The sequence below is a fragment of the Phocoena sinus genome, chromosome 19 (assembly GCF_008692025.1).
Source record: "Phocoena sinus isolate mPhoSin1 chromosome 19, mPhoSin1.pri, whole genome shotgun sequence".
Taxonomy (NCBI): Eukaryota; Metazoa; Chordata; class Mammalia; order Artiodactyla; family Phocoenidae; genus Phocoena; species Phocoena sinus.
This window is the reverse complement of record NC_045781.1, coordinates 32,142,669-32,166,538: the sequence shown is the minus strand read 5'-3', so window position 1 is coordinate 32,166,538 and position 23,870 is coordinate 32,142,669. Positions and strand designations below refer to the sequence as shown.

Genomic DNA, 23,870 nt, shown 5'->3' with positions numbered 1-23,870 from the left:
AAATACTAAGCGGTAGAACCCTTCCCGAACCCAAAGAAAGTTTGGGTCATGAAATGTTTCTGTGTGACAGCTTCCCAGATACATTGTCCTTTCTCTCGGTACCCTGCTGTGGCACCATTCTGAGCTGCTGCTTCTAGAGTTCTGCTGGAATCTCACAACCCACTCCGCTGTGCTGGACATGGAAGGAGGAACGAGGTTTTCAGGCCATGCCAGACAGCTCCTTCCAGGGGGGAGTTAAAAATATTTGAGCTCCATTTTTGTTCTTTATTAGTGAACTGGGCCCTTTCACTCTGTAAATACAGTCATCTGATTCTTGGTCCCAAGACATAAGTAAGTTGGTTCAGGTCTGATGGGTATCTGGAGCTGGGCTGCTGAACCTGTAGCTTGGCTTACACAGAATAGACAAGAGGCTTTGGTGCTTCTAGATTAGCGTCCTGGACCCGAGAAAAGGGGAGGGACTCAGTCACAGTAAGGCTGGGACCAAGACTGCCTCTGAGTGATCAGAAGAGGAAGAAAAAGGGTGCTATTTGAAACCTGAAACCGGTCAGTTCTTACCTGGTTTTCCACGAAGTGCCATGGGAAAGTCAGGCTTGTATACCACTCCCAGTGCTCCCCAAGAGAAGGGAGCCACACGCCAGTGGAGGCCTGTCCTCATTCGGGTCAGAATGATTAATGCCATCTTTCCCCTCCTCCCATCTCTCTCCCCAGGTCTGTTGCGGTTCCTCCCACTTTTCCATAAGCAGAAAGCAAGAACCAAATCAAACGTCTTAACGTGTGTAGAGAGATCACGTTCCGTGAGCAGACACAAAACGGTGGCAGGTTTGGCGAGCACGAACTAGACCAACCGAAGGGCAGCCCACCACCGTATATCAAACCTCACTTCTGAATGTAAAAGGTTCACACGCCTTTGGCTTCCTGTTGACTTCCTCCTGACCCAGAAAGCATGGGAAATGTGAAGGGTATGCGAAATGGTGGTTACTGTTGCTCCCCCGCGCCCCTGGCTCGTCCCCGTGGCCGCCTGTTTTTTCCAGCAGACCATGTTAACTACCTGACCACAGACTCCAGTGGGGGCACGGGGCGTATATGGCATGATGGGCGGTTACATATTATAATTTTAAAAGTATATATTATTGAATAAAAGGTTTTAAAAGAAATGTATGGAGAGTTTTCAGTGCGGAAGGGGCCATTAAACGAGACCTGTGGCCACAGAGGACAGAGAGAGAGAAGGGCATTTGAGCCAGGTTCTAGAGCCAGAGGGAAGAGGGCCAGTCCCAGAGGTGAGGAGGGCCATTTCCAGCACGCTCTTGACAGAGATGAGAAGTTGAAGAGGTATGTGAACCAGTCCTGGCAACGGGGGACCGCAGGTGATTCCAGCAGACTTGGTGAGCCAGGAAAGCCAGGCCTCGGCCTCGCCTTGAACGCGTCCGTCTCCCTGGACCCCTCCTTCCAAAGCAGGTGAGTCAACCAGACATTTAGGTGGTAGGTAAATGTCACCTCTAGTGAACTCAGGAAGCTGCCTTAGCCCATTCTTTGCTTTCCCTTTGCGCATCACCGTGTTCCATTCCACCTCCCAATACTGCTCACCACACCACCACGCCCCCTTCCGAAAAAGCATCTTACGTTGGAGGCTGGTTGAGTCTGCTGCCCCGAGGCAGGGGAAGGGGTTGGGTCTGGGGTTCAGATTATCCCGAAGCTCCCGTGAATGGGAGGAGAAGCAGCCCACTCACAGGTGAAAGAAGGTGGAATAGAAGCACCCGGTGTGTCTGTTAAGTGAGAAAACGAAACCTGTTTTACAAATGAGATTCCCTGGCGCCCTCAGTCCTCTCCCAGGACAGCTGTGCCACAGGGAGGTGAAAGCAACAACCTGGTGGCTGCCCAGCCTTGTGTCTGGCTGAGGCCTGCGTCCTCCCACCACCTGTAAAGCAGAAGCGGCGGGCAGACCCGACACCTGGGCAGCTAGACGGGGCACCCGCTAGTTCTCCACAAAAGCCACTGGTCTGCCCAACATCCCTTCTCCTGTCTTCTCTGCTGCTTGTCCTGAACAGGTGACTATGGGAACCCAGGTGTGGACGCTCACAGTTTTTGAAGCAATTATAGGGGGAAAGCAGCGAGGTCCCTCAGGGCCACTGTGGCGTCAGTGTCCCTTGGACCAGCTCCTGTTGTATCCAAGCCATTCCTCAGGTGTGGGAGCTCAAGACTGTGCCTGCCCCAAGACACCAGCGAGTGAGGGCCCGCAGGCCCCCAACCAGGTGACAGGACACCGAACGTATGGACTTGGTCCTTTCCAGCTCCATCACCGGCCTCGTATTCTCAAGCGGTCTCTCTCATGAGGCCCATTTTGACCCAAGGCTCTGTAAACTTCTTTTGGTCTCCCACGTGTCTGAGACAGCATCTCAATACCTTGTTTAAATGAGCATGTCCCTGAAACTCTTAGGAACGTGGTACTTCATATGTGTGTGTTAATCTACATAGCATGTTATCACCATGTTGACCCACTGGCGTTCGAAGGCCTTCCCCGACAGGGAGGGTCTTTTCAGAGCACATACACGGTCGATTGGCTTGGGAGTTCTTTAGATGCCATGCAGAACTGAAATGCTAGCTTTATCCAATTTCCCTTCTCAACCAGTGGGAAAGTCTTATTTTCCAGAAACCTCTCAACCAAGATAAACTTGGGTTTTGTGGATGATAATTGTTGGGTAGGAGAGTGCTCAGTTGTAGGTAGAAGGTGAAGGAAGAGTTTTTGCTTAGGTGGTTTTGGCCTTGAGAGAAGGAGACAAGGAACCCCCTAAACCAAGAACAGTCTGAAGCTCATCCACAATGTGCTTGGAAATTCAGAACATCAATTCACATCTTTCAGTAGTCCTGCTTGTATTGGGATTGTTTAAAGTAATATTTATTGACTTTTCTTGATTACCAAAGTAATATATATGTTCATGGCAAAAAATTCAAATGTTACGTAAAAATAAATAATGACAGCCTCACCCTAACCACATACCCACACATCCAAAAACTCTTTCCTCCCTTGGAGGAAACCACAGTTAAATTTGGCATGTATTTTTCGATTATTTTCTATGCATTTACTAACATTTTAAAATTATAATGATTTTTATTTGACAGGTAGTCAGATTTTACATTCTTTTTCTGCAACTTGTGCTTTCACTTAGTTGGGAAAATTTTACTGTTATCATGTATAGATCTACCTCACACCACTTTTCATGGCTGTATAGCATTCCATTGTGTAATGTACCACAGTTGAAGCAATCCCTTATGGATAGATGCTTACCAGTATTGTTGCAATGAACAAATTTGCACATACATTCTTACACAGTCTGTATGTTTGTGAGATAAAATCTTTTCAAAAAAAGAATTACTGTGCCATACGCTTTTTTTCTTTTTTCCTTTTTTTAGCAAGGGCATTGTTGAAATTCAGAGAAAGTAGTCTTCCATTGCTTTCTCTCACTGGTGTAGGTTGGCACCATGATGCCTTTAGCTATGGAATTCTTGTGGGGCTCTGACAGGCACTTGGGGCATGGTGTCCAAGGTCTATGAGCTTTCCAGGGACCTACAGAATACTTGAGACTTGAAAAAAGGGTGTTGGCTCTAACATAAGAAAGTTGCAAAATAAAAATTTAATAAATGTAAGTAAATGTCTCTCCGATCCTGTGAACTGAGAATTCCAAAAAAATTACAGGGAAAAAAAGTTATCTTAAATATGAAAAATGGCTGCCTTTTAATGTTTGAAATGCTATGGGGATGCCTTCAAAAGTAACCATGCAGAGGGCTGGTAAATGTTTTAAAATATCCCTGGCCTGAATGGTCTGGGTGTTGGAATGGATGAGCAACTCTTTGCAGAATATTCTACAGACTTTTAAAATAACGTGCATCTCACGTGCATTGTGCTAAGTGAAGAAGCCAGTCTCAAAAGGCTGGATGATTCTATTTATATGACATTCAGGAAAAGGCAAAGCTGTGGGGATAGAGAACAGACCCGTAGTTGTCAAGGGTTAAGGTTGGGGGGTGGGGGGTTTGACTACAAAGGGATAGCATAAGGGAATTTGGGGGTGATGGAGCTGTTCTGTATCCTAAATGTGGCAATGGTTATATGACTTGGTACCTTTCTCAAAACTATACCAAAGGGACTTCCCTAGTGGCGCAGTGGTTAAGAATCCGCCTGCCAATGTAGGGAACACGGGTTCGAGCCCTGGTCTAGGAAGATCCCACATGCTGCAGAGCAACTAAGCCCATGCGCCACAACTACTGATGCTGCACTCTAGAGCCCGCGAGCCACAACTACTGAGCCTGAGTGCCACAACTACTGAGCCCGTGTGCCACAACTACTGAAGCCCAAGCGCCTAGAGCCTGTGCTCTGCAACAAGAGAAGCCACCGCAATGAGAAGCCCTCACACCGCGGCAAAGAGTAGCCCGTACTCGCTGCAACTATAGAAAGCCGGAGTGCATCAATGAAGACCCAACACAGCCAAAAATAAATAATAAATAAATAAATTTATTAAAAAAAAAAACTATACCAAAAAGAGTACATTTTCCTGTATTTAAGTTTAAAAATAAATTTTAAAAAATAACAATAACATCAGGGTCCCAACACAGTCCCCTTTGAACTTCACTCTCAGATTAGCAGGAGCTTCATCTGCCCGCCACTGGCTCTTTTAACGATGTCTTTGGATATAACCACTGAGCTGGGATTCAGCAGTCCTCCATCTGCTAGCTGAGCACCCCAGTCATTTGGGCAGTCTTCCATCTTTGCTCCCAGCTAAGGGGTGATTCTCTAGGCACAACCCCTCACCTCATTCCTATATATCCCCATTTCCATCAGCAGGGAGGGGTGAAGAACAATCTCTGCCTTACAGTGTGTGGCAAGGCCCTTGTGTCCTTTAGTGGCCAGGTGCTTGGAGTTTCTGGTCTCAGACTGACATAAACAGATGCTGTCCACTGGATTTTAGCAAGTAACCAGGGCTTTTGTGCTCTAAAAGGGATTCTTGGAGTTCTGGGTGTTTTATATAATATCTTAGTTATTAAAGCTGTACGTTTTGGGATTTCCCTGGTGGCACAGTGGTTAAGAATCTGCCTGCCAATGCAGGGGACGCGGCTTCGAGCACTGGTCCAGGAAGATCCCACATGCCGTGGAGCAACTAAGCCCTTGAGCCACAACTACTTGGCCCGTGTGCCTAGAGCCCGTGCTCTGCAACGAGAAGCCACCGCATTGAGAAACCCATGCACCGCAACAAAGAGTAGCCCCCGTTCACTGCAACTAGAGAAAGCCTGCACGCAGCAACGAAGACCCAAAGCAGCCATAAATGAATAAATAAATAAATTTATTTATATAAAAAAAAGGAAAAAGCTGTATGTTTAAAAATCTATTTTGTCTTGTGGCTACAAATCTTGTTATAACTACAAACGGGTTGGTTTTGTATGTAAATTTGAACATTTATTTTGGTTAATCTTCGATGCTCAATTAATTCAAAACTTAATGGGTTAAACCATAAACACTGCTCACATACTTAATCTAGTTTCCTTAGACAATTTCAAAGTAAACCACGTATTTAATCGGTCTGATTTGCACAAACACTTCCAATAGCTAATGTGAAAGGCCTAAAATCTGCTGAAATCTTCCTAAGCATTCAAATACTAACATTCGAAGTCTAAACTCATAGATTTAATCAATCAAACGTTGTTTACAAACTTAGTTAGATTTTCTTAGCATTTTAAAACTAAAATTGCAGACCTAATTTCAAATTCCTTTAAGCATTTCAAATTAAATTCAAAGTACCATATCCTCTAATCCTCTAAATGAGTTAACTATTTCAAATATCTTAAATAACAAAATATCACAATAATCAAACTTATTCCTGTGTTTGACATGGATTACTGATATTATTAATTTGATTCACTTCCCATAGTCTCTGTGTGTATTCTGACACTTATCCCACCAAGGTGAGATATTCTATCTAAACTCAGGACTGTGATTCGTTCATGGTCAGAGATTCTGGGCCAGGCACAGAATTGCTTGCTGCTTCTGCGATGGTTCTACCCAAACTGCAGGTTAACAAACTAAACCCCTTCTTTTTTTTTTTTTTGGCTGCGTTGAGTCTTTGCGCGCGGGCTTTCTCTAGTTGTGTCACGCAGGGGCTATTCTTCGTTGTGGTGTGGTGGCTTCTCTTGTTGCGGAGCATGGGCTCTAGGCGCTCAGGCTTCTGTAGTTGCAGCACGCAGGCTCAGTAGTTGCAGCACGCGGGCCCTAGAGTGCGCAGGCTTCAGTAGTTGTGGCTCGCGGGCTGTAGAGCGCAGGCTCAGTAGTTGTGGCGCACGGGCTTAGTTGCTCTGCAGCATGTGGGATCTTCCCAGACCAGGGGTCAAACCCGTGTCCCCTGCATTGGCAGGTGGATTCTTAACCGCTGCACCACCCGGAAAGCCCCATCTACTGTTGATGATTGAGTTGTTTCTAGTTTAGGGCAATTATAAATGACATTGCTAAGAACATTTTTGTACATGTCTTTTATGGACATAAGCAAGCATTTCTGTTTGGTACCCAGCATTAGAATTTCTCAGTCACAGAGTATATATATGTCTAGATTCAGTAGACATTATCAAATAGTTTTCCAAAGTGGCTGAACCAGTTTATACTTCCATCAAGAAGGTATGGGGGCTTCCCTGGTGGCGCAGTGGTTGAGAATCTGCCTGCCAATGCAGGGGACATGGGTTCGAGCCCTGGTCTGGGAAGATCCCACATACCGCGGAGCAGCTGGCCCCATGAGCCACAATTACTGAGCCTGCGTGTCTGGAGCCTGTGCTCCGCAAAAAGAGAGGCCGCGATAGTGAGAGGCCCACGCACCGCGATGAGGAGTGGCCCCCACTTGCCGCAACTAGAGAAAGCCCTCACACAGAAACGAAGACCCAACACAGTCAAAAATAAATTAAAAAAATAAATAAAATTAAAAAAAAAAAAAAAGAAGGTATGAATGTTGGCTTCTCTGGTGGTGCAGTGGTTGAGGATCCGCCTGCCAATGCAGGGGACACGGGTTCGATCCCTGGTCCGGGAAGATACCACATGCCACGGAGCGACTAAGCCCGTGCACCACAACTACTGAGCCTACACACCACAACTACTGAGACTTCATGCCGCAACAATTGAAGTCCGTGTACCTAGAGCCCCTGCTCCACAACAAGAGAAGCCACTGCAATGAGAAGCCCGGGCACTGCAACGAAGAGTAACCCCTGCTTGCAGCAACCAGAGGAAACCCATGTGCAGCAACAAAGACCCAACACAGCCAGAAATAAATTAATTAATTAATTAAATTTTTTTTTAAAAAAGGTATGAATGTTCCAGTTGCTCCACATCCTCCCTATCAGCGGGTATTGTCAGTCCTTTTTTTTTTTTTTTTTTTTTTTTTTTTTTTTTGTTTATTTCGGTACGCGGGCCTCTCACTGCTGTGGCCTCTCCTGTTGCGGAGCACAGGCTCCAGACGCGCAGGCTCAGCGGCCATGGCTCACAGGCCCAGCCGCTCCGCGGTATGTGGGATCCTCCACGGACCGGGGCACGAACCCGCGTCCCCTGCATCGGCAGGTGGACTCTCAACCACTGCGCCACCAGGGAAGCCCAGTCCTTTTAATTTTAGCCATTCTGGTTGATCTACAGCAGTGTCTCATGATTTAAATTTGCATTTTCCTGATGACAAGATATGGTGAGCATCTTTCCATATGCTTATTGGTCATTTGAATATTTTCTTTTGTTTTTCAAAATTGGGTTTTCTGTCTTTTTCTTATTAATTTGTGGGAGTTCTTTATATATTCTGGATAAAAGATTTTTTTTTGTCTGGTGTATGTATTGCACATACATCCTCCCAGATTGTGGTATGCCTTTTCACTTTCTTAATCTTGTCTTTTTTTTTTTTTTTTTTTATAAATTTATTTATTCATTTATTTATTTTTGGCTGTGTTGGGTCTTCGTTTCTGTGCGAGGGCTTTCTCTAGTTGTGGCAAGCGGAGGCCACTCTTCATCGCGGTGTGCGGGCCTCTCACTGTCGCGGCCTCTCTTGCTGCGGAGCACAGGCTCCAGACGCGCAGAGCTCAGTATTTGTAGCTCACGGGCCCAGCTGCTCCGTGGCACGTGGGATCTTCCCAGACCAGGGCTTGAACCCGTGTCCCCTGCATTGGCAGGCAGACTCTCAACCACTGCGCCACCAGGGAAGCCCAATCTTGTCTTTTAATTAACAGACTTTTAAAATTTTAATGACATTCAATTTATCAATATTTTCTTTTATGTTAGTACATTTTGTGTCCTATTTAAGAAATCTGTGTCTACCTCAAGGTCTTGAAGATATTTCTAAGGTTGTTGTTTTTAAATTAAGACCTTATTTTTGGAGCAGTTTTAGGTTCACAGTAAAATTGAGGGGAAGGTACACATTTTCTATATATTTCCTGCCCCCACACATGCATGGCCCCCATTATCAACATCCCCCACTAGAGTGGTACATTTGTTACAATTAATGAGCCTACACTGACACATAATAATCACCCAAAGTCCATAGTTTATATTAGAGTTCACTCTTTGTGTTTTACATTCCATGGATTTGGACAAATGTATAGTGACATGTATCCATCATTATGGTATCATACAGAATGTTTTCACTGCCCTAAAAATCCTCTGTGCTCTATTCATCGTTTCCCACCCCCCTACCCCTGGAAAGCACTGATCTTTTTATTGACTCCATGCCTTTTCTAGAATGTCATATAGTAGAAATCATAGAGTATGTAGCCTTTTTGTATTGGCTTCTCTCACTTAGTAACATGCATTTAAGTTTCCTCCATGTCTTTTCATGGCTCGATAGCTCATTTTCTTTTTTAGTGCTGAATAATATTCCACTGTCTGGGTGTACCAGTTTATTTAGCTGTTCACCTACTGAAGGATGTCTTGGTCACTTACAAGTTTTGGCAACTTTGACTAAATCCGCTATAAACATCCGTGTACTGGTGTTGGTATGGACTAAGTTTTCAACTCTTTTGGGTAAATACCAAGGAGTGGCGTTGCTGAATCCTACAAGAGTATATTTAGTTTTGTAATAAATCTCCAAGCTGTCTTCCAAAGTGACTGTACAATTTGCATTCCCATCAGCAATGAATTCCTGTTCCTGTTGTTCCACATTCTAACCAGCATTTGGTGTTGTCTGCGTTCAAGAGAGCAGAATTTAAAAATCCTGCAATAGACTCAGGTGCACATGAAAATCTAATGTACAGCAATTGTGTTTCCCCCTAGGATATTTTGAAAAATTTAATAACCTTAAGGGATAAATTGTTCACTGACCTGAATTATACAGAGTCCTCAGAAGTCATCCAAAAATAACAGCTTTGTATAAACATTTTTGACTTTCTGCTGTAATAAGATCCATATTTTTCCTTCTGTCTGGAAATTCTGGTTGGCCTGTTCACGGCATTGCCATGAGGATTAAATGATTTAATAAAGGCTAAGGCACTCTATTATATGCCTGACACAAAATAAATGCTCAATTGATGTTAGGAATTATTAGTTATTACAATGATGACATTAGTTGTTACAGTGAAGTTAGCTGCAAACTCCTTTTCTGTCAGCCACAATACCCAACACAGGCCTGAACACAGAGTAATATCCAGGTAAGTGCTCAGTGAGTGACTGGTTTCCAACATTTGGGATTTCTTCCACACTTGAAATACCATAGCTTATTTTATGTCTTTTAAAAAATGTTCTAGGGCTTCCCTGGTGGCGCAGTGGTTAAGAATCTGCCTGCCAACGCAGGAGACATGGGTTCGAGCCCTGGTCTGGGAAGATCCCACATTGCCACGGAGCAACTAAGACTGTGTGCCACAACTACTGGGCCTGCGCTCTAGAGCCTATGAGCCACCACTACTGAGCCCATGTGCCACAGCTAGTGAGCCTGTGCGCCTACAGCCTGTGCTCCACAACAGGAGAAGCCACCACAAGCAGAAGTCCGTACACCGGGACGAAGAAGATTAGCCCCTGCTTGCCGCAACTAGAGAAAGCCCGTGAGAAGCAATGAAGACCCAACTCAGCCAAAGATAAAAATAAATTTATTTAAAAATTCTAAGAATTAATTGATTTTTTAAAAAAACCAGCTGTTGATCCAACTCAACTTTTTTTTTTTTTGCAGTACGCTGGCCTCTCACTGTTGTGGCCTCTCCCGTTGCGGAGCACAGGCTCCGGACGCGCAGGCTCGGCGTCCATGGCTCACAGGACCAGCCGCTCCGCGGCATGTGGGATCTTCCCGGACCGGGGCACGAACCTGTGTCCCCTGCATCAGCAGGCGGACTCTCAACCACTGCGCCACCATGGAAGCCCTCAACTTTATTTTAATTGCATTAATTTCTGCTTTTATCCTAATGTTCAGGCCTTGTTTTCTAATCATGCATTTAAGGCGATACATTTTCCTCCAAGTATTGCTTTGACTTCATCCCACAAGTTATGTGGAGTATTCATAACGATCCTGTCAATAATTAAAGCAGATGCCTATAAGGCATTTAGCACAGTTAGTGCGCAATACTGGTTAGCTGCTTTAAACTTATCCAGTACTCGGCCAACAAGTATTTATTTGTCATTCTCAGGACACCAGGTAAGCTTATCCGAGCCACCTTCCGCGCCTTTCCTCACTTTTCTTTTGCCTTTGTAAACTCCTCCTAGCCCCTTAGGGGGCGGGGCCTGGCCTTCACGCGCTTTGACCCCACCCCCGCCAGGTTTCCATGACACTACGTAGCTTCTAACGACTAACGACATATTCTATAATCCTGTCTCCTTCCGCTTTCTAAAAGCAGCTATGGGACAACGATGGAAAAATAGTCCCTTGGCAAAGGAGTTCTTTTCACGAGGAGTCGGAACTAGGGCGGGGCTTAAGCGGAAGGAACAGGAAGTCTGTGGGCCCTGTGGCGGGATTGGGCTCAGCGCCCTCAGGAGGCGGAGGGATCCATCGCAGGCGGCGGGCGGCCACCGCCTCCATTTAAGGAGGGGAGAACGGTGCGGGCGGCAGTTGCTGTGGTTTCCGTGTTGAGGTGGCTTAGTTTTTATGGGAGCTGACGTTCACGGATACAGCGTCGCGTGTCCAAGTCCAGCTGTTTGTGGCTACGGATCGGGAGGTCAGGAGCGCAGCGTCCTTTCTTCGGACTAGGGCCAGCCCCCTGTTTTCCCTTCGCCACTTGGTGCCAATATTTAGGTCGTCTTCGGCGCGGCTGAGGAGAAGGCCGCGGGCGAGATGTTCAAGAACACGTTCCAGAGCGGCTTCCTTTCTATCCTCTACAGCATTGGCAGCAAGCCCCTGCAAATCTGGGACAAAAAGGTCAGGAGCTGGGGGCGGCGGCGGGGCGGGGGCCCGGGGCTGGGCCCAGGGTAGCGGGCAGTTGTGTCGAACTGGCGCCTGGGGGAGGCCGGGCGGTCTCTGCTGTCTCCTGTCCCCAGCCTGGCGTGACTGAGGCGCGAGGTGGGGGCGCCGTGTAAGCCGCGGGGGCTGCCTTGTGGGGTGGGCGTGCCTGGGGTTTAAGTGTCCTGCGGCAGTAGTGTGGTTAGGACAGTTGCCCCTCGCGGCAGACTTGACTGGGCCAGTCGGTTCCTCAGCCTCGGTTTCCGCATCTATATGGTGGGGTCGATAGTGCACGTCTCACGGCATGAAAAGCGTAAACTCACGTGAGGTTGCTTCGGGAACGCGCAGATGAAAGGAACCGCTGTGGAATGGAACGCGCAGATGAAAGGAACCGCTGTTCACTGATTTCACAAATATTTACTGATATCCTGTGTTGTACCAGGCACTGTGCTGGGCACTAGACACAGAGCCTTTGTTCCAGGCCCCCTTATAGAGGCACAGCCAGAACTCAGTTATGTTTGGGTTTCATTCATTTGCTCCCTTCCTCCCACTGATCCCAGCCAAGCCGGAATTCGGTGGCCTTTGGCACCTGCTCCACACTCACTGTGACTTGGGGTCTGTACTCTGCCTTCAGTGGCTGATCTCCATCAGAGAGTTTGCAAAATGGTGATAAAGTGTTGTCTGGGTTAACAAGCTGAACGCCAAGTACAAGCCTCATCATCTTCATTCAGGCATCCACTAGATGATAACTTTCACTGACTCTGGGAGATGGTGACCCTGTCCACTTTTTGGAGATGTTGATTGGGGGCATGTGTGCCTAGCAATCTATGAGTTGGTCTGCATTTAATTACTTTGATATTTCCTTTCTCATGCAAATTCCCAGTCATCCGTACCTTTTTTGAATATAAGTTAATATAAAGCACTGTACATTGGAAGACAGGTGATTTAGGGTATAACCTTAGTACTGCACTCCTTCGGGGACAATGGAGAGAGATGGTATGTTGAATGCTGTTTTTATAGAGAAGAATGTAGGATAATCTAAATAAGCAGTTCATTGGTAATGAGGCCAAGAATTTTGGATATCATCTCAGAACAATTCCCTGTCTTCCCTTATCCACAGATGAAGGTTTGGGGCCACATAGAGATTAGGAGAGAACATGGACAGCCTTCTGCCTGTTGCCACTAGGGAATTCTGCTTTCTGAGAGCAGCTTTGGGGATGGTGTGTTCACAATGTCATTTTTATAAGATAGTTGAAAGATCTGAATGTAACGAGTTTGGCCTTATGCGTGTGTGAGAAATCTGACCAGCTCTCCTCTTTCACAGTGATTCTGTCCACAAACCAGAGCTAATGCCAAGAGTTACTTATTACCCAAGAGAGCAGTTCCTTAACTGTTTTCCTACATTTTACTGAGTTTTTCAGTTCCATGGTTTTGTTCACATTGGAATAAAAAACACTTTAAACTCCGAAATTGTACCTGTACAAAGAGAACCCGGAATGAGTGTACCTGGGAACTTTGTAAAGATGATGGCTTCTCAGCTGTGGCTTGACTTAATTTTGGACTGTCCGAAGGCAAGGAGAGAGTGGATTGTATGCCAGTTGAACTTGGGATTGTAACCAAAGTGTCAATATGAGGCAATTGATATAGAGAATGGGGCTTGATCTAGGAGGAGAGGTTTTCAGAGCAGGTCAGAGAACTTACCAACACAAAGAATTCCAGTGGTAGAGAGGCCTCAGCATTTCTGTCAGGTGAAACTTTTATCAGAGTTGCCCCATTTTAACCCTTCTGGGCTTGATCTTTTGTAGTGTGTTTTATTTTTCAAATGCAGCTTTTTGAGTAGTCAACATGTTTGCACACGGAATATAAAAGCAAAGTAACCATGGTGCACTGTGTCCCTTAACAACGCCACTAGAGGTCGGATGGTACCCTAATAACATAAACCTGTGTGAAAACATTGTTAGAAGATCGACTGGCAGGGTTACATGGAGTAAATTAAGCAGACATTTTGGCAAAGAAAACCTTTAGAGGAACACTCATTTTAAGCAAAATTCTCATAATAGTAAAAATAAATTATATGTTTCTACTCTTCTTATTTAGACTAGATTGAAAAGTGTTTATCTGTGAACTTTTCCCCCTTGAGGCAAGAGAAGGAAAGGGAGGAAAAAAGGAAAGTTTGGGGCCAGATCCATAGGCTTTGGTGTATGTGTTCCTTTACTCAGCTGTATTATAAAGTCCTCAGAAAGTGTTGGGAATCCAGTCCAGAAGGGGAAACACTGGGAACTGATATTCTTATCAAAGATTTATTGAGCAACAGCAAAGTGACAGGCATTGTATAGATTTGGGGAGATACAAAGTTAGGGAAGAGAAGACATTTTCCCCACTCCCATGATTCCGAATAAGGCAAAGTTGTAATAAGGGCAAAGTTTGATGGAGGGAGGGAAGGACTGTCCACATTTATCTAGAAATGACCCTGCCCTCTGCTAGTAGGTACATCTTGGCTATAAGTGCCTGTTTTTAGTTGTTACATATTTTGATTTCACAAAACTTTACTATTCTCCTTCCTGAGTTTATGGAGAGAGAATTTCTGTTATTTGTTTACGGTGAAGAGCAGTCTTTGAAAACTTAGGTTTGGCTTCATTTAGGCTCTGTGTCTCCTTATGAATATGAGGAGTGAATGCCATATTCATAGTAACAGTTAATTTGCAAATTCATTTTGGGGGTGTGGCTACATTTGCAATACCTGCATTTATCTGACACTCTGAAGTTCTCAGCCCCTCCCCCCATCTCATCCTTCAAATCTCAGCTTAACTTAAGTTCCCAATGAAATAATGTTTATGTCTCCTGTGTGCTCCTGTGGCGCTCTATATCACGCTGAATGGCAGTTGCCTATTTATTGTATATCTCCCACTAGACTACAGGTTCCTTAGGGGGAAGAATAGTATCTTACCTTGAAACTCCAGTGCCAGAGTGTGGTCAGACACCTTGGATTTGCATCCTGGCTCTGTCATATGTCCTGTGCTGTGTAACCTTGGGCAAGTACTCAACTACTCAGTTCTCTCATCTTGTAATCCACCTCCTTCTCATGGTTATGGAGATTAAATGAAGATGTATATAAATGCTTAGCAACAGTTATGGCACACATTATTAAATAGGGCAGGGAACTGAGGCATTTGCTCAAAAGTAAGTGAAAAATTTATAACTGAGCCCAATATTCAGATGCCTAGGAATAGGAAGTACAGTAACTCCAGACTTCTGAAATGAGAATAATTTAGTCAGTGTACCATGGCTTTCCCAATCCAAAACTTTAACATGGCTCTAAGGCCACACAGACTGTGGTCTGGTACCTGCTTAACTAGTTCTCCAGGCTGACGTCCCACAGGATCCCCCTTCTAGTATTGACCTCCTACTGAACTGAAAGAAGTCTCTTCTCTCCTGCTTTAGGCTTTTGTACTTGTCGGCCCCTCTCCTGGGACCCACTCCTACCCCTCTTCATTAGTCTCTAGGTCTCAGCTCAAAGGTACCTCCTCAGGTTAAGTTAATTTATATCCACTTATAGAACCTCTACTTCCTTCTCATCATACTTGAAATTAGCTTCTCAAGATCTGTATTCCTGGCTGGACGGTAAGCTTCCTGATAGAGACCTTTGTAATTTTTCAAACCAAGAGTTTAGCAGAAATTAGGGATTTCTTAATGCTCCCTTAACTTCTGGAATCAGCAAATACTACATTATTAAAGGACTTTTTATGTTTAATGTAAACATTACTTCCGGTTTGTAAAGAAAATACCAGGAGGTTCTTTTCCCACTTATGCCTGTGTAAAACATGTAACTTTCAGACTTTACTGGTAATACCCTAAAAATCTACTACATGAGATTGTTAACTCATACAAGCTTCTCTTTCTTTCTGCTCACCTTGTCTTTCTCTGCTGCTGATCCTCCCCATTCCCAAACGAAATATTAGAACCAGAGTTTTTGTGGCTGTTGCTGGAAAATATTAGATTCCCATTCCCAGTTCCTAATTTTAAAAATGAACAGTCTCTCTCCAGAAAAAAAGTTCCCACACCCTAACTTTTAATTAGCAAACCTTGTTGGTACATGTTAAATTTCTAGTAGTAGAATTGAGAGCATTTGGACATGAAAGTACTAAAACTATTTTTTTCAGATTATCCCTGGGTCAATCTGAGGATGTTATTCATTTTTCCAAAAAAATAGCTTTTACTATAATTGGGCAAAGGCCTGGGTTTTAGTTACACTTGCCCTTTCAAGGCATTCTTAGGAAGAGACTGGTTAGCAATACATATAATTGTCCTTACTTTAACTAAAGGGTTGTTTGTAAATGTCCAAAGTTGTCTGTCTGCTGTTTGGATAGTCCCTGTTACGTGCCGCAAAGGAAGAGAAGCCTTTAACCCACTGGAGCCTACAAGGCCCAGGGCTTGAGACAGAGCTATGCCCAGCTCTCCCCACAGAGGTCTCCCTCTGCCTGTTTTCTGACTTAGAGCCCAGCCCCTAGCTCAGGGCAGAAACTTTCCTGCTGAAATGGACAGCTCTAAAGGCTTAATGTAAATTGGAACATGTGTCATTAAGACTAGGATGCCAGATGGCTGAGGGCTCAGCTGTCTGCCAGGACAAGTGGGTGGAGCCACAAAAAAGAAAGGTGGGAGTAGGGAACGGATACAACTCGTTATTTTTAAAGCACTTGACGAAATATAGAGCATTGGCCAGCTTCCTCCCTATCCCAGTAGTATTTTCCCCCCTCAGCTTTGACTCTCCTCCCTGGGGCTTATGTTGGGGGGAAAAAAAAATCAGTGTTCTTTATTAGTTGTCCCAGCAACCATGGAAAGCCTGGGAGAGTGATTGCAAAAAAGGGCTTGAAGATTCCCTTCTTGGTGCCTGCAGAGGCTGAGAACCATTCTGATTGTTAATTGCCAGTAGCCTGGGTTCTGAAGCTTCTAAAGTACCTCCACCTCATAGTTGGGGCCGGGGGGGTGGGGGAGGGGAGGAGATCATGAAATTAAAAAATGTAAGATTGGCTTTATTCATTATCATTATTTTGGAGGAATAAAACACTCATAGGCCACACTACAGGAATGTGTCATGAAATAAAAAAATTAGCAAGTCAAAAACAATAGGCACTTTCTAATTTAGAGAGGGAAGTAAAATAAAACCTACTTCCACCATGTGCAATAAATGCTGACCAGTTCATTTTATCTTCATTTCAAAGCCAGGCCTGCCTAGTGGCCTCTGAACTGGAAGAAGCTAAGGAAAGGAAGTTGATACTTTCTGAGTCCATGTGTCTTGTTATACATGTTTGTCAGAAGCTGGACTGGGGAGGGGCTTGCTTCCTGGAAGACCTTTACAACTTAAGGCAGTGACAGCCAGATTGCCAGAGTGGTTGGGAGGCCTTGCCCCAAATTGTCCACCTCTCTTTCTCCTTTGATTGTAGTTTTAGAGCCTAGAGAGAAGTTTGGGGACGTTTCCCACCCATATCTCTGGTTAATTGCACCCCTGGCCCCACTCCACTCTTCTTCCAGTGAATTTGTATTTACAGCCCTTTGAACTTAATAAAGAAGAAAAATCATAATTCACTAAGAAATCACCTTAATTTGATTTTAAAGCTCTGGCAGCTTGTGATATGAGAATACTTTTCTTCTTTGAGGACTGAACTTTCTCCTTGGGCAAAGCTCTATTTAGACTGTTCTCGCCACTAAGCAGGTTAAAACCCTAGAGAGACTGTTGGGCATTCCTTCGAAAAAGCTGCCTTTACCCCCTCTGGGTTCTCATGTTTTACGGGCTATGTTAATTAATTTTGTAAGAATTAAGTTTGTGCGTGTGGTAGTTTATGTGTTGTGAAAGGAATTTCTCTTAAGAAGTTACTGACAGTCCAACTGAAAGTTAGTTTGCCCCTGGGACAGAAGTGTAAGAACACACAAAGTCTGTTTTGGCTTTTAGTCTGTTGGCTTCTGTGTGCAGTGTAAGGCATTGTTTTCTTCTGTAAAGACCTGAGTAGTCACATTTACTGGAGTGATATAAACTTTGAGATGGGCAGAAGGCAAACGTCCTAACATTTCCTCCCTGTGAAATCTGGCTGGGTTTTCTGGAGCTGAGGGAGGCTTCCCGTGACTGTAGTCAGAGAGACCTTCCAGGATGTAAGATCTGAGGTCCCACTTACAATGTTGGCTAAATTGCAATGTGTTGCCTTTTAGCAATAGTAGTCTTTGGACCCTAATTACTTAATCCTTTCAATTTAACCATCTGTTTGGTTTGTTGCATTCGGTACCTTTTTAAGAAGTTATAGAGAATAATTAGTGGTATGTTATAAAATTAGTATTTGCATCTTGCTGGGATACTGTCAGCTCTTATCAGTGTGCCTGCAACATATTATATGGAAAAATTTCTTGATGAATTCCTCCTTTACCGAGAAGTCTGCCTGATTTTCCACAGCAGCTGTGGGCTAGCAAATAGAGGAGGAATATTGCCACTTTGGGAGCATTTATATGGGGAATGAGGTGGGCAGTGTTGGCATGTGCTACAAGTCTTTGTGATCCAAGTCTTTGTGCTTTTAATCTCCCTTGGAAAGAGGCCCAGAATTCAAAGCAGGAGGGCATTGGATTTCGCCAGCTTTGTTTGAGAAGCACTTCAATGTGATGTTTGTGACTTGAGAATCCAGAAATGCTACACTGGCAGAGATCTGGGGCCCATCCACTCAGCATTCTGTCTCTGACAATGGGTACCAAAGGATGATTTGTGGGAAGGCATTCTTTATGCTGGTAACCTCACTAGTGTTGTGATATACCTTAGGATCTCTGGCTTCCCATAATAGCCCATGGGGGATATGTTATCCAGGAATTTTTGAAAAATCCTCCTTGAATCTCTTCATATGTGCCAACTCTTAGGATGACAAATTCCAGAAGTCAGCAAATATTTCAATGCTTAGTTTATGCCTAGCAGAGTACTAAGCACTATAGAACATATAAATGATGTTTAATACTTGGTCCTTACCCTTCAGCTTATACTTTTTTGAGGAGACAAGACTCAGTTGCATCTGGCAGAAAAAGATGGGCAGTGATATCAGATGTTGCCTGGGGAATACCATGAACACCACAAGTGCATCAAATTAACAGGAACAGAGCATGCAGAGACTGATGTCTAAAGACAGAATGCCATGTTATTAATAATTGTGTTGAACAATACAACTATCAGACTCAACGCTGTATTCTCTCCCCATATGCAAGTCTCATGGAAAGCCACGTGATGAGTTGTTGAATATGACAGCACAGGCAGCCGTTTTCACTATACCTAGTAAAAGACCACATGCTTGTCATTCTGATGCATCAGGTTCTAAACCTGGTTGATCTTTTTCATGTGTTAATACATTCAGCCCTAACAGTCCAGCCCTGTCTCAGAAGTGCCTTTGCATGTCTCTGCTCTGTCCATATAAGGTGCTTGGATGTAATGCTTGAAGATAGTTGTGCTTTCCTAAATATGTTTTGAGAGGAGGAATCCGTATCGAATATTGATTCCTCTCCATCATATTCCCCCTACATATGCAGCAAACAATGCAAAACAATGTAGGATGAAGTGCTAAATTATGTAGTCTAGGCTACATGAGCAAGAAAAATGAATCAGAGAGAAGAGAGGTCAGTATAGGCTGAAAATGCTAAAGAAGGCTTCTGTGTGCGGCACAGATGGGACTCGAATTCATACTTGAAAAAGTAGAAACTTAGGGAAAAGAAGATAAGGAAGCATGAAGTAGGAGTAAACCTGGGGTAGTAATACGTTCGGTTTTTGGTTGCTACCCTCCCTCTCAGTGACACTCAGCACTTGACCTTTCTGGCCAGAGAACTATGTGAGGCATTGTAGGGCAGTGGAAAGCCTGGCGTTAATCCTGCCCCTCTTACTTAGGGTCTGTCGTCTGCACTCCCTGAGTGTCAGTGTCCACGTCTGTAAAGTGGAAGCAACACCAACGACCTTGTGATTTTTGTTGTTGTTGTTAGGACTGAGCTCGTTGTTGTTAGGAATGTTCCTAGTGTATAGTAGATGCTTGGTAAATGTTAGCTGGATCTAAATTGAGTTGATTTCTTTGGGAAGAAATTTGTCCTGATTTATAGATTGCCAAATTGCCTGCAACTCCTGTGGTGGTTGATTGGGCCCTGTATAGAGGTAATAGCATGGCTTACTTTCACATATCGTGTCACAAACTTCTGTGTTATGCCCTTTGGGCTACTGTGGTTTTCTTTAAATCAGGGGTGTCCAACCCCTGAGCCGCGGACCGGTGCTGGTCCGCTGCCTGTTTGGAACCGGGCCGCACAGCAGGAGGTAAGCGGCGGGCGAGCCGGGGTAGCTGCATCTGCTGCTCTGCATCGCTGGTATTATCGCCTGAACCACCGTATCCCACCCCACCCCCAACCCCGGTCCGTGGAAAAATTGTCTTCCACACAACCGGTCCCTGGTGCCAAAGAGGTTGGAGACCGCTGCTTTAAATAGTCCCATTCAGCCTTCAAAATCTTAACAGAGTTATTTGTCGATATTTCAGTACTAACCAGTTTAATTTCATCCCTTGTAGGTACGGAATGGCCACATCAAAAGAATCACCGATAATGACATCCAGTCCCTGGTGCTAGAGATTGAAGGAACAAATGTCAGGTAGGTTGACACTCTGTTCTCCCAGAGACATGGAATGCCAGGAGGTAGTACATTCATAGAGGTTAATAGCATGGACTGCAGAGTCAGACTGCCTGGTGTGAATCCATCTCTGCTACTTAGAGCTCACCTTGGGCAAGTTATTTAATCCCCCAGGCTTTAGTTTCCTCACCTGTGAAATACGGATAACAGTACATCTTCCTTGTAGAATTATTGTGAAGATTAAGTAAGTGAATGTGTATAAAACACTTAAAACCTGCTTAGCACTTAGTGCTGTATAAGTCTTAGTTATTAATATTTAACCCAGATGTGTTTATGTGGAGGTATGGGTTTACAGTAGTCATCCAGTGGATGGCCAGGGTAGTTTTGAGTGTTACAATGGTCTTAGTTTTGGTTTTCTATCATTTGATAGTTTCTTAGACCAGAATTAAATCTTTTTTCACTGGAAGAACTTGCAGATCCACTGGTCTGGCTTTGTTTCTCAGATATTTTATTGTTGATGTCTAGTGCTACGTTAAACTTTTGTTTCAGAGTCCAGCACTTTTTTTTAACACATTAGCTTAACTTAAGGGTTGAGGGATCATTGGATGACATATCTGGATCTTTTAGATCTGCCTTCCAATTTATCCTCTTGGACTGAGTGTTATTGCTGTGCATACCACAAAGGAAAAGGCAAGTAGTGTGTTTATTGGTGTTTCCTCTTTCTACAGCACCACATATATCACATGTCCTGCAGACCCAAAGAAAACATTGGGAATTAAACTTCCCTTCCTTGTCATGATTATCAAAAACCTGAAGAAATATTTTACCTTTGAAGTACAGGTAAGTATGTGCACATGAATCTCTACACTCTTGGCTATACCAAAGAGATGTCCTGTCAATTTATAGGAGAAAAGTGGCTGCAGGAAAGTATCTTTATCCTTTTGTATGTATTCTTTTTTTTTTTTTTTTTTGCGGTACGCGGGCCTCACTGTCGTGGCCTCTCCCGTTGCGGAGCACAGGCTCCGGACGCGCAGGCTCAGCGGCCATGGCTCATGGGCCCAGCCACTCCGTGGCGTGTGGGATCTTCCCAGACCGGGACACAAACCCGTGTCCCCTGCATCGGCAGGCGGACTCTCTACCGCTGCACCACCAGGGAAGCCCGCAACCATTATTATTATGGCATTATTATTATGGCATTATTATTTTGGTATTATCAATCAAAGTTTAATGCCAAGTTTTAAAAGAAGCAATAAGCATCTAGAAAATCTAATCAATAGCTACAAGAGTTCAAAGCTTGAGGGTTAGAGTAGTGTCCATTTGGGAAGTTACTATTTAATACTGGGCTATTGTTGGTCTCAAGTCTAGCTTTTTTAATTTTTCAAAGGGAAGAATGTTTATGGAATCATGCTATGGTCTGGGGGCCTGATGCATGTGTCATATGTCATAAGCAGCTGGTGTTGTCTTGGCAACAGACAAGATAAACTAGCTACTTCCGGGCCGTCTGCATCTAGTGTGACCTATATCTGGTTTGTTTATTCTCCCTTGGGTCTCAGCCTTGGGAAACCAGGCTGTGGGAGTTTCAAGTCCTCGTCTTATCAAGGTTGTTTGCTTCTTCCAAGATAGAGTTAATGTGTTTCTTCTCTATATTTCATAGGTACTAGATGACAAGAATGTGCGTCGGCGGTTTCGGGCAAGTAACTACCAGAGCACCACCAGGGTCAAACCCTTCATCTGTACCATGCCCATGCGGCTGGATGACGGCTGGAACCAGATTCAGTTCAACCTGTCAGACTTCACTCGGCGGGCATATGGCACAAATTACATTGAAACCCTCAGGGTGCAGGTACTGGCTCCTTTTCCAGATGGAGCCCCAAATGGGAGAGGGGTCTAGGCTCTGTTTGTCACTGGCTTGTGACCCAGGTGACAGAACAGTGTGGGTTTCTGGCTAAAGTTCCCAAGTCACTGTCCAGGGGGCTTTCACCTCAGAGAGGCCCAGGACCTACTCAGGAATCTGCTCAGATACAGTGGGAGAATACAGCAAGTAAAATCTCCCTCTTGTCAAAATCTACCCCTAAGCCACGCTGAGGAGATGCCACAGAGGTGAAGCTTTGACGGCACCATGCGGGGGGTCAAGGAACATCAGGAAAAGAGGAAAGACAATCATATTTTGAGACTTATTTTAAGTCTTGCATCCACAGATCCATGCAAACTGTCGCATCCGACGGGTTTACTTCTCAGACAGACTCTACTCAGAAGACGAACTGCCAGCAGAGTTCAAACTGTATCTCCCAGTTCAGAATAAGGCAAAGGTAAGCCAGCTTTCCTCAGAGGAAGGCCAGACAGTGAGTTGTAGAAGCTGTGTCCCTGGAAAGTGCTCTGTTTTACAAGTTCAGCTACAGAGCCTCTCTGTGTTGACATGGAGTATGGAGGACTTTTACATCATAAGATCTTAGGTCTTCCACCACCAGCACTGAATCAGGAATGATCCCATGAAATGTTCTGTTACTGCTGTCTCACCTCCATGAAGTGATACCGTCTCTCCTGGGGGGCATCCTGCTGCTTCCTGCTCCCAGGCCTTCCTTGCAGAATATCTCCATCTGAACCTCTTCATCAGCCCCAAATTACTATCAGCCGATCTGTCCCCTCTGACATGACAATGGGTGCTTACATGCGTGCCCACTGGTGACACATATGCATCTCCCCACAGTCCAGCATGCCTTTGAGTGTCACTAGAGGTAGGGGGTCAGTGGCACTGACCGTCTGTTTTCTAATAACTTAAACTGATGCCTTTGTTCTATTTTTTTTTCTTTCCCCTTCAGCAATAACTGGAATGCCACTCAAGGGATAGACCCTGGATGTGACTCTTAGTTTAAAAAGGAAACTGTCTGGAGGACAATGCAAAAAACAAATATTTATATTAGTTCACTGTGCTGCGGTTCTTTTACCTACTCCTTGGCGTCCCTGGTTGTGGCTACCAGTGACTGTGCCGTGCATTGTAAGTACAGTGGGGGATAAGCTGTCCTTTGATACATGAATGCCAGAGTTTATCTTGCTGCCTGCCTCGGTGTGTGGGGAGACACATTTACCATGAACTTACAGAATTAAAGATGTCCCGTAAAGGCAATTTCAGACCAATATTTCTTCCTATGGTTTGTTCTTTGTTTTATATATTATCTAAATATATGTATATGCTGTGTAATACTCATAATCCAGAAATGAATAAAATGTTATATTCTTGGTTTGTAAATTTGTTCTTAGTTTGTGTCTTTTTTAATGGTGACATTTCTCTTTCTTTATGGTATGAAAATAGAACTCTTTCCAAAGAACATCCCATACATTCATGCTGTGAAATAGCTTACAATAAGCACTTGAAGAACAAGACATCTATAGATATTGATTTGGAACAACTTCCAAGAGAAACTAAATGGAAAGAAACTGAATAGTGTATCACCAGTAGAATCATCTTACTGAGGGGTGGATCCCAAGTGGAGCTTTAGACAAAACGGCATATATTCCAGATTGCTCTTAAACACCTTAGGAAGGAGTCTTGTTGGAGCCTCACTTGCCCTTTTGTAACAATCAGCACATCTAGTGTTCCTCAGCATTGGAACAGATCACCATCTCCCAGTTCGAGCTCCAGATGAAGTACTTGCCTTGAATTTAGGGGCTTGAAGGAAAAATGTTTCTTTAAACACTGGACTCACTTGAGAGAACTGAAATCTTGCACCACTCTCCCTGCTCACGCTTATTCTGGGGCATGTGCTTGGTTAGTGAAATGACCCTGGCACAAATAGTTAAATTTACAAAAGTTAAACACTTATATGATACAACTCTACTGTATGTAATATTTCTGGAGGGAAAACCATTTGGGGGTGGATAAGAGCATATGTAGATAC

The 23,870-nt window shown here is 44.3% G+C and overlaps 2 protein-coding genes across 2 annotated transcripts in view; both read left to right on the top strand.

The window, feature by feature from the left end:
- Positions 1–1,154, top strand: part of CSNK2A2 (casein kinase 2 alpha 2) — a 39,124-nt gene extending 37,970 nt beyond the window's left edge. The window contains exon 12 of the mRNA XM_032613339.1: positions 709–1,154. The gene's annotated coding sequence lies outside the window, so the exon portion shown is untranslated. The remainder of the gene's footprint in view (positions 1–708) is intronic.
- Positions 1,155–10,975: 9,821 nt separating this feature from the next.
- Positions 10,976–23,221, top strand: CFAP20 (cilia and flagella associated protein 20). Its single transcript, XM_032614796.1, has 6 exons — positions 10,976–11,333; positions 19,916–19,995; positions 20,703–20,814; positions 21,629–21,817; positions 22,173–22,283; positions 22,794–23,221. Exons 1-6 carry the CDS (start codon positions 11,250–11,252, stop codon positions 22,797–22,799), a joined length of 582 nt encoding a protein of 193 aa, XP_032470687.1. The 5' UTR covers positions 10,976–11,249; the 3' UTR covers positions 22,800–23,221.
- Positions 23,222–23,870: the final 649 nt, after the last annotated feature.

Coding starts and splice junctions, on each gene's coding strand:
- CFAP20 (XM_032614796.1), top strand. CDS start 11,250: ATGTTCAAGAACACGTTCCAGAGCGGCTTCCTTTCTATCCTCTACAGC. Junction 19,996..20,702: donor ATTGAAGGAACAAATGTCAG/GTAGGTTGACAC, acceptor CTCTTTCTACAG/CACCACATATATCACATGTC. Junction 21,818..22,172: donor TTGAAACCCTCAGGGTGCAG/GTACTGGCTCCT, acceptor TTGCATCCACAG/ATCCATGCAAACTGTCGCAT.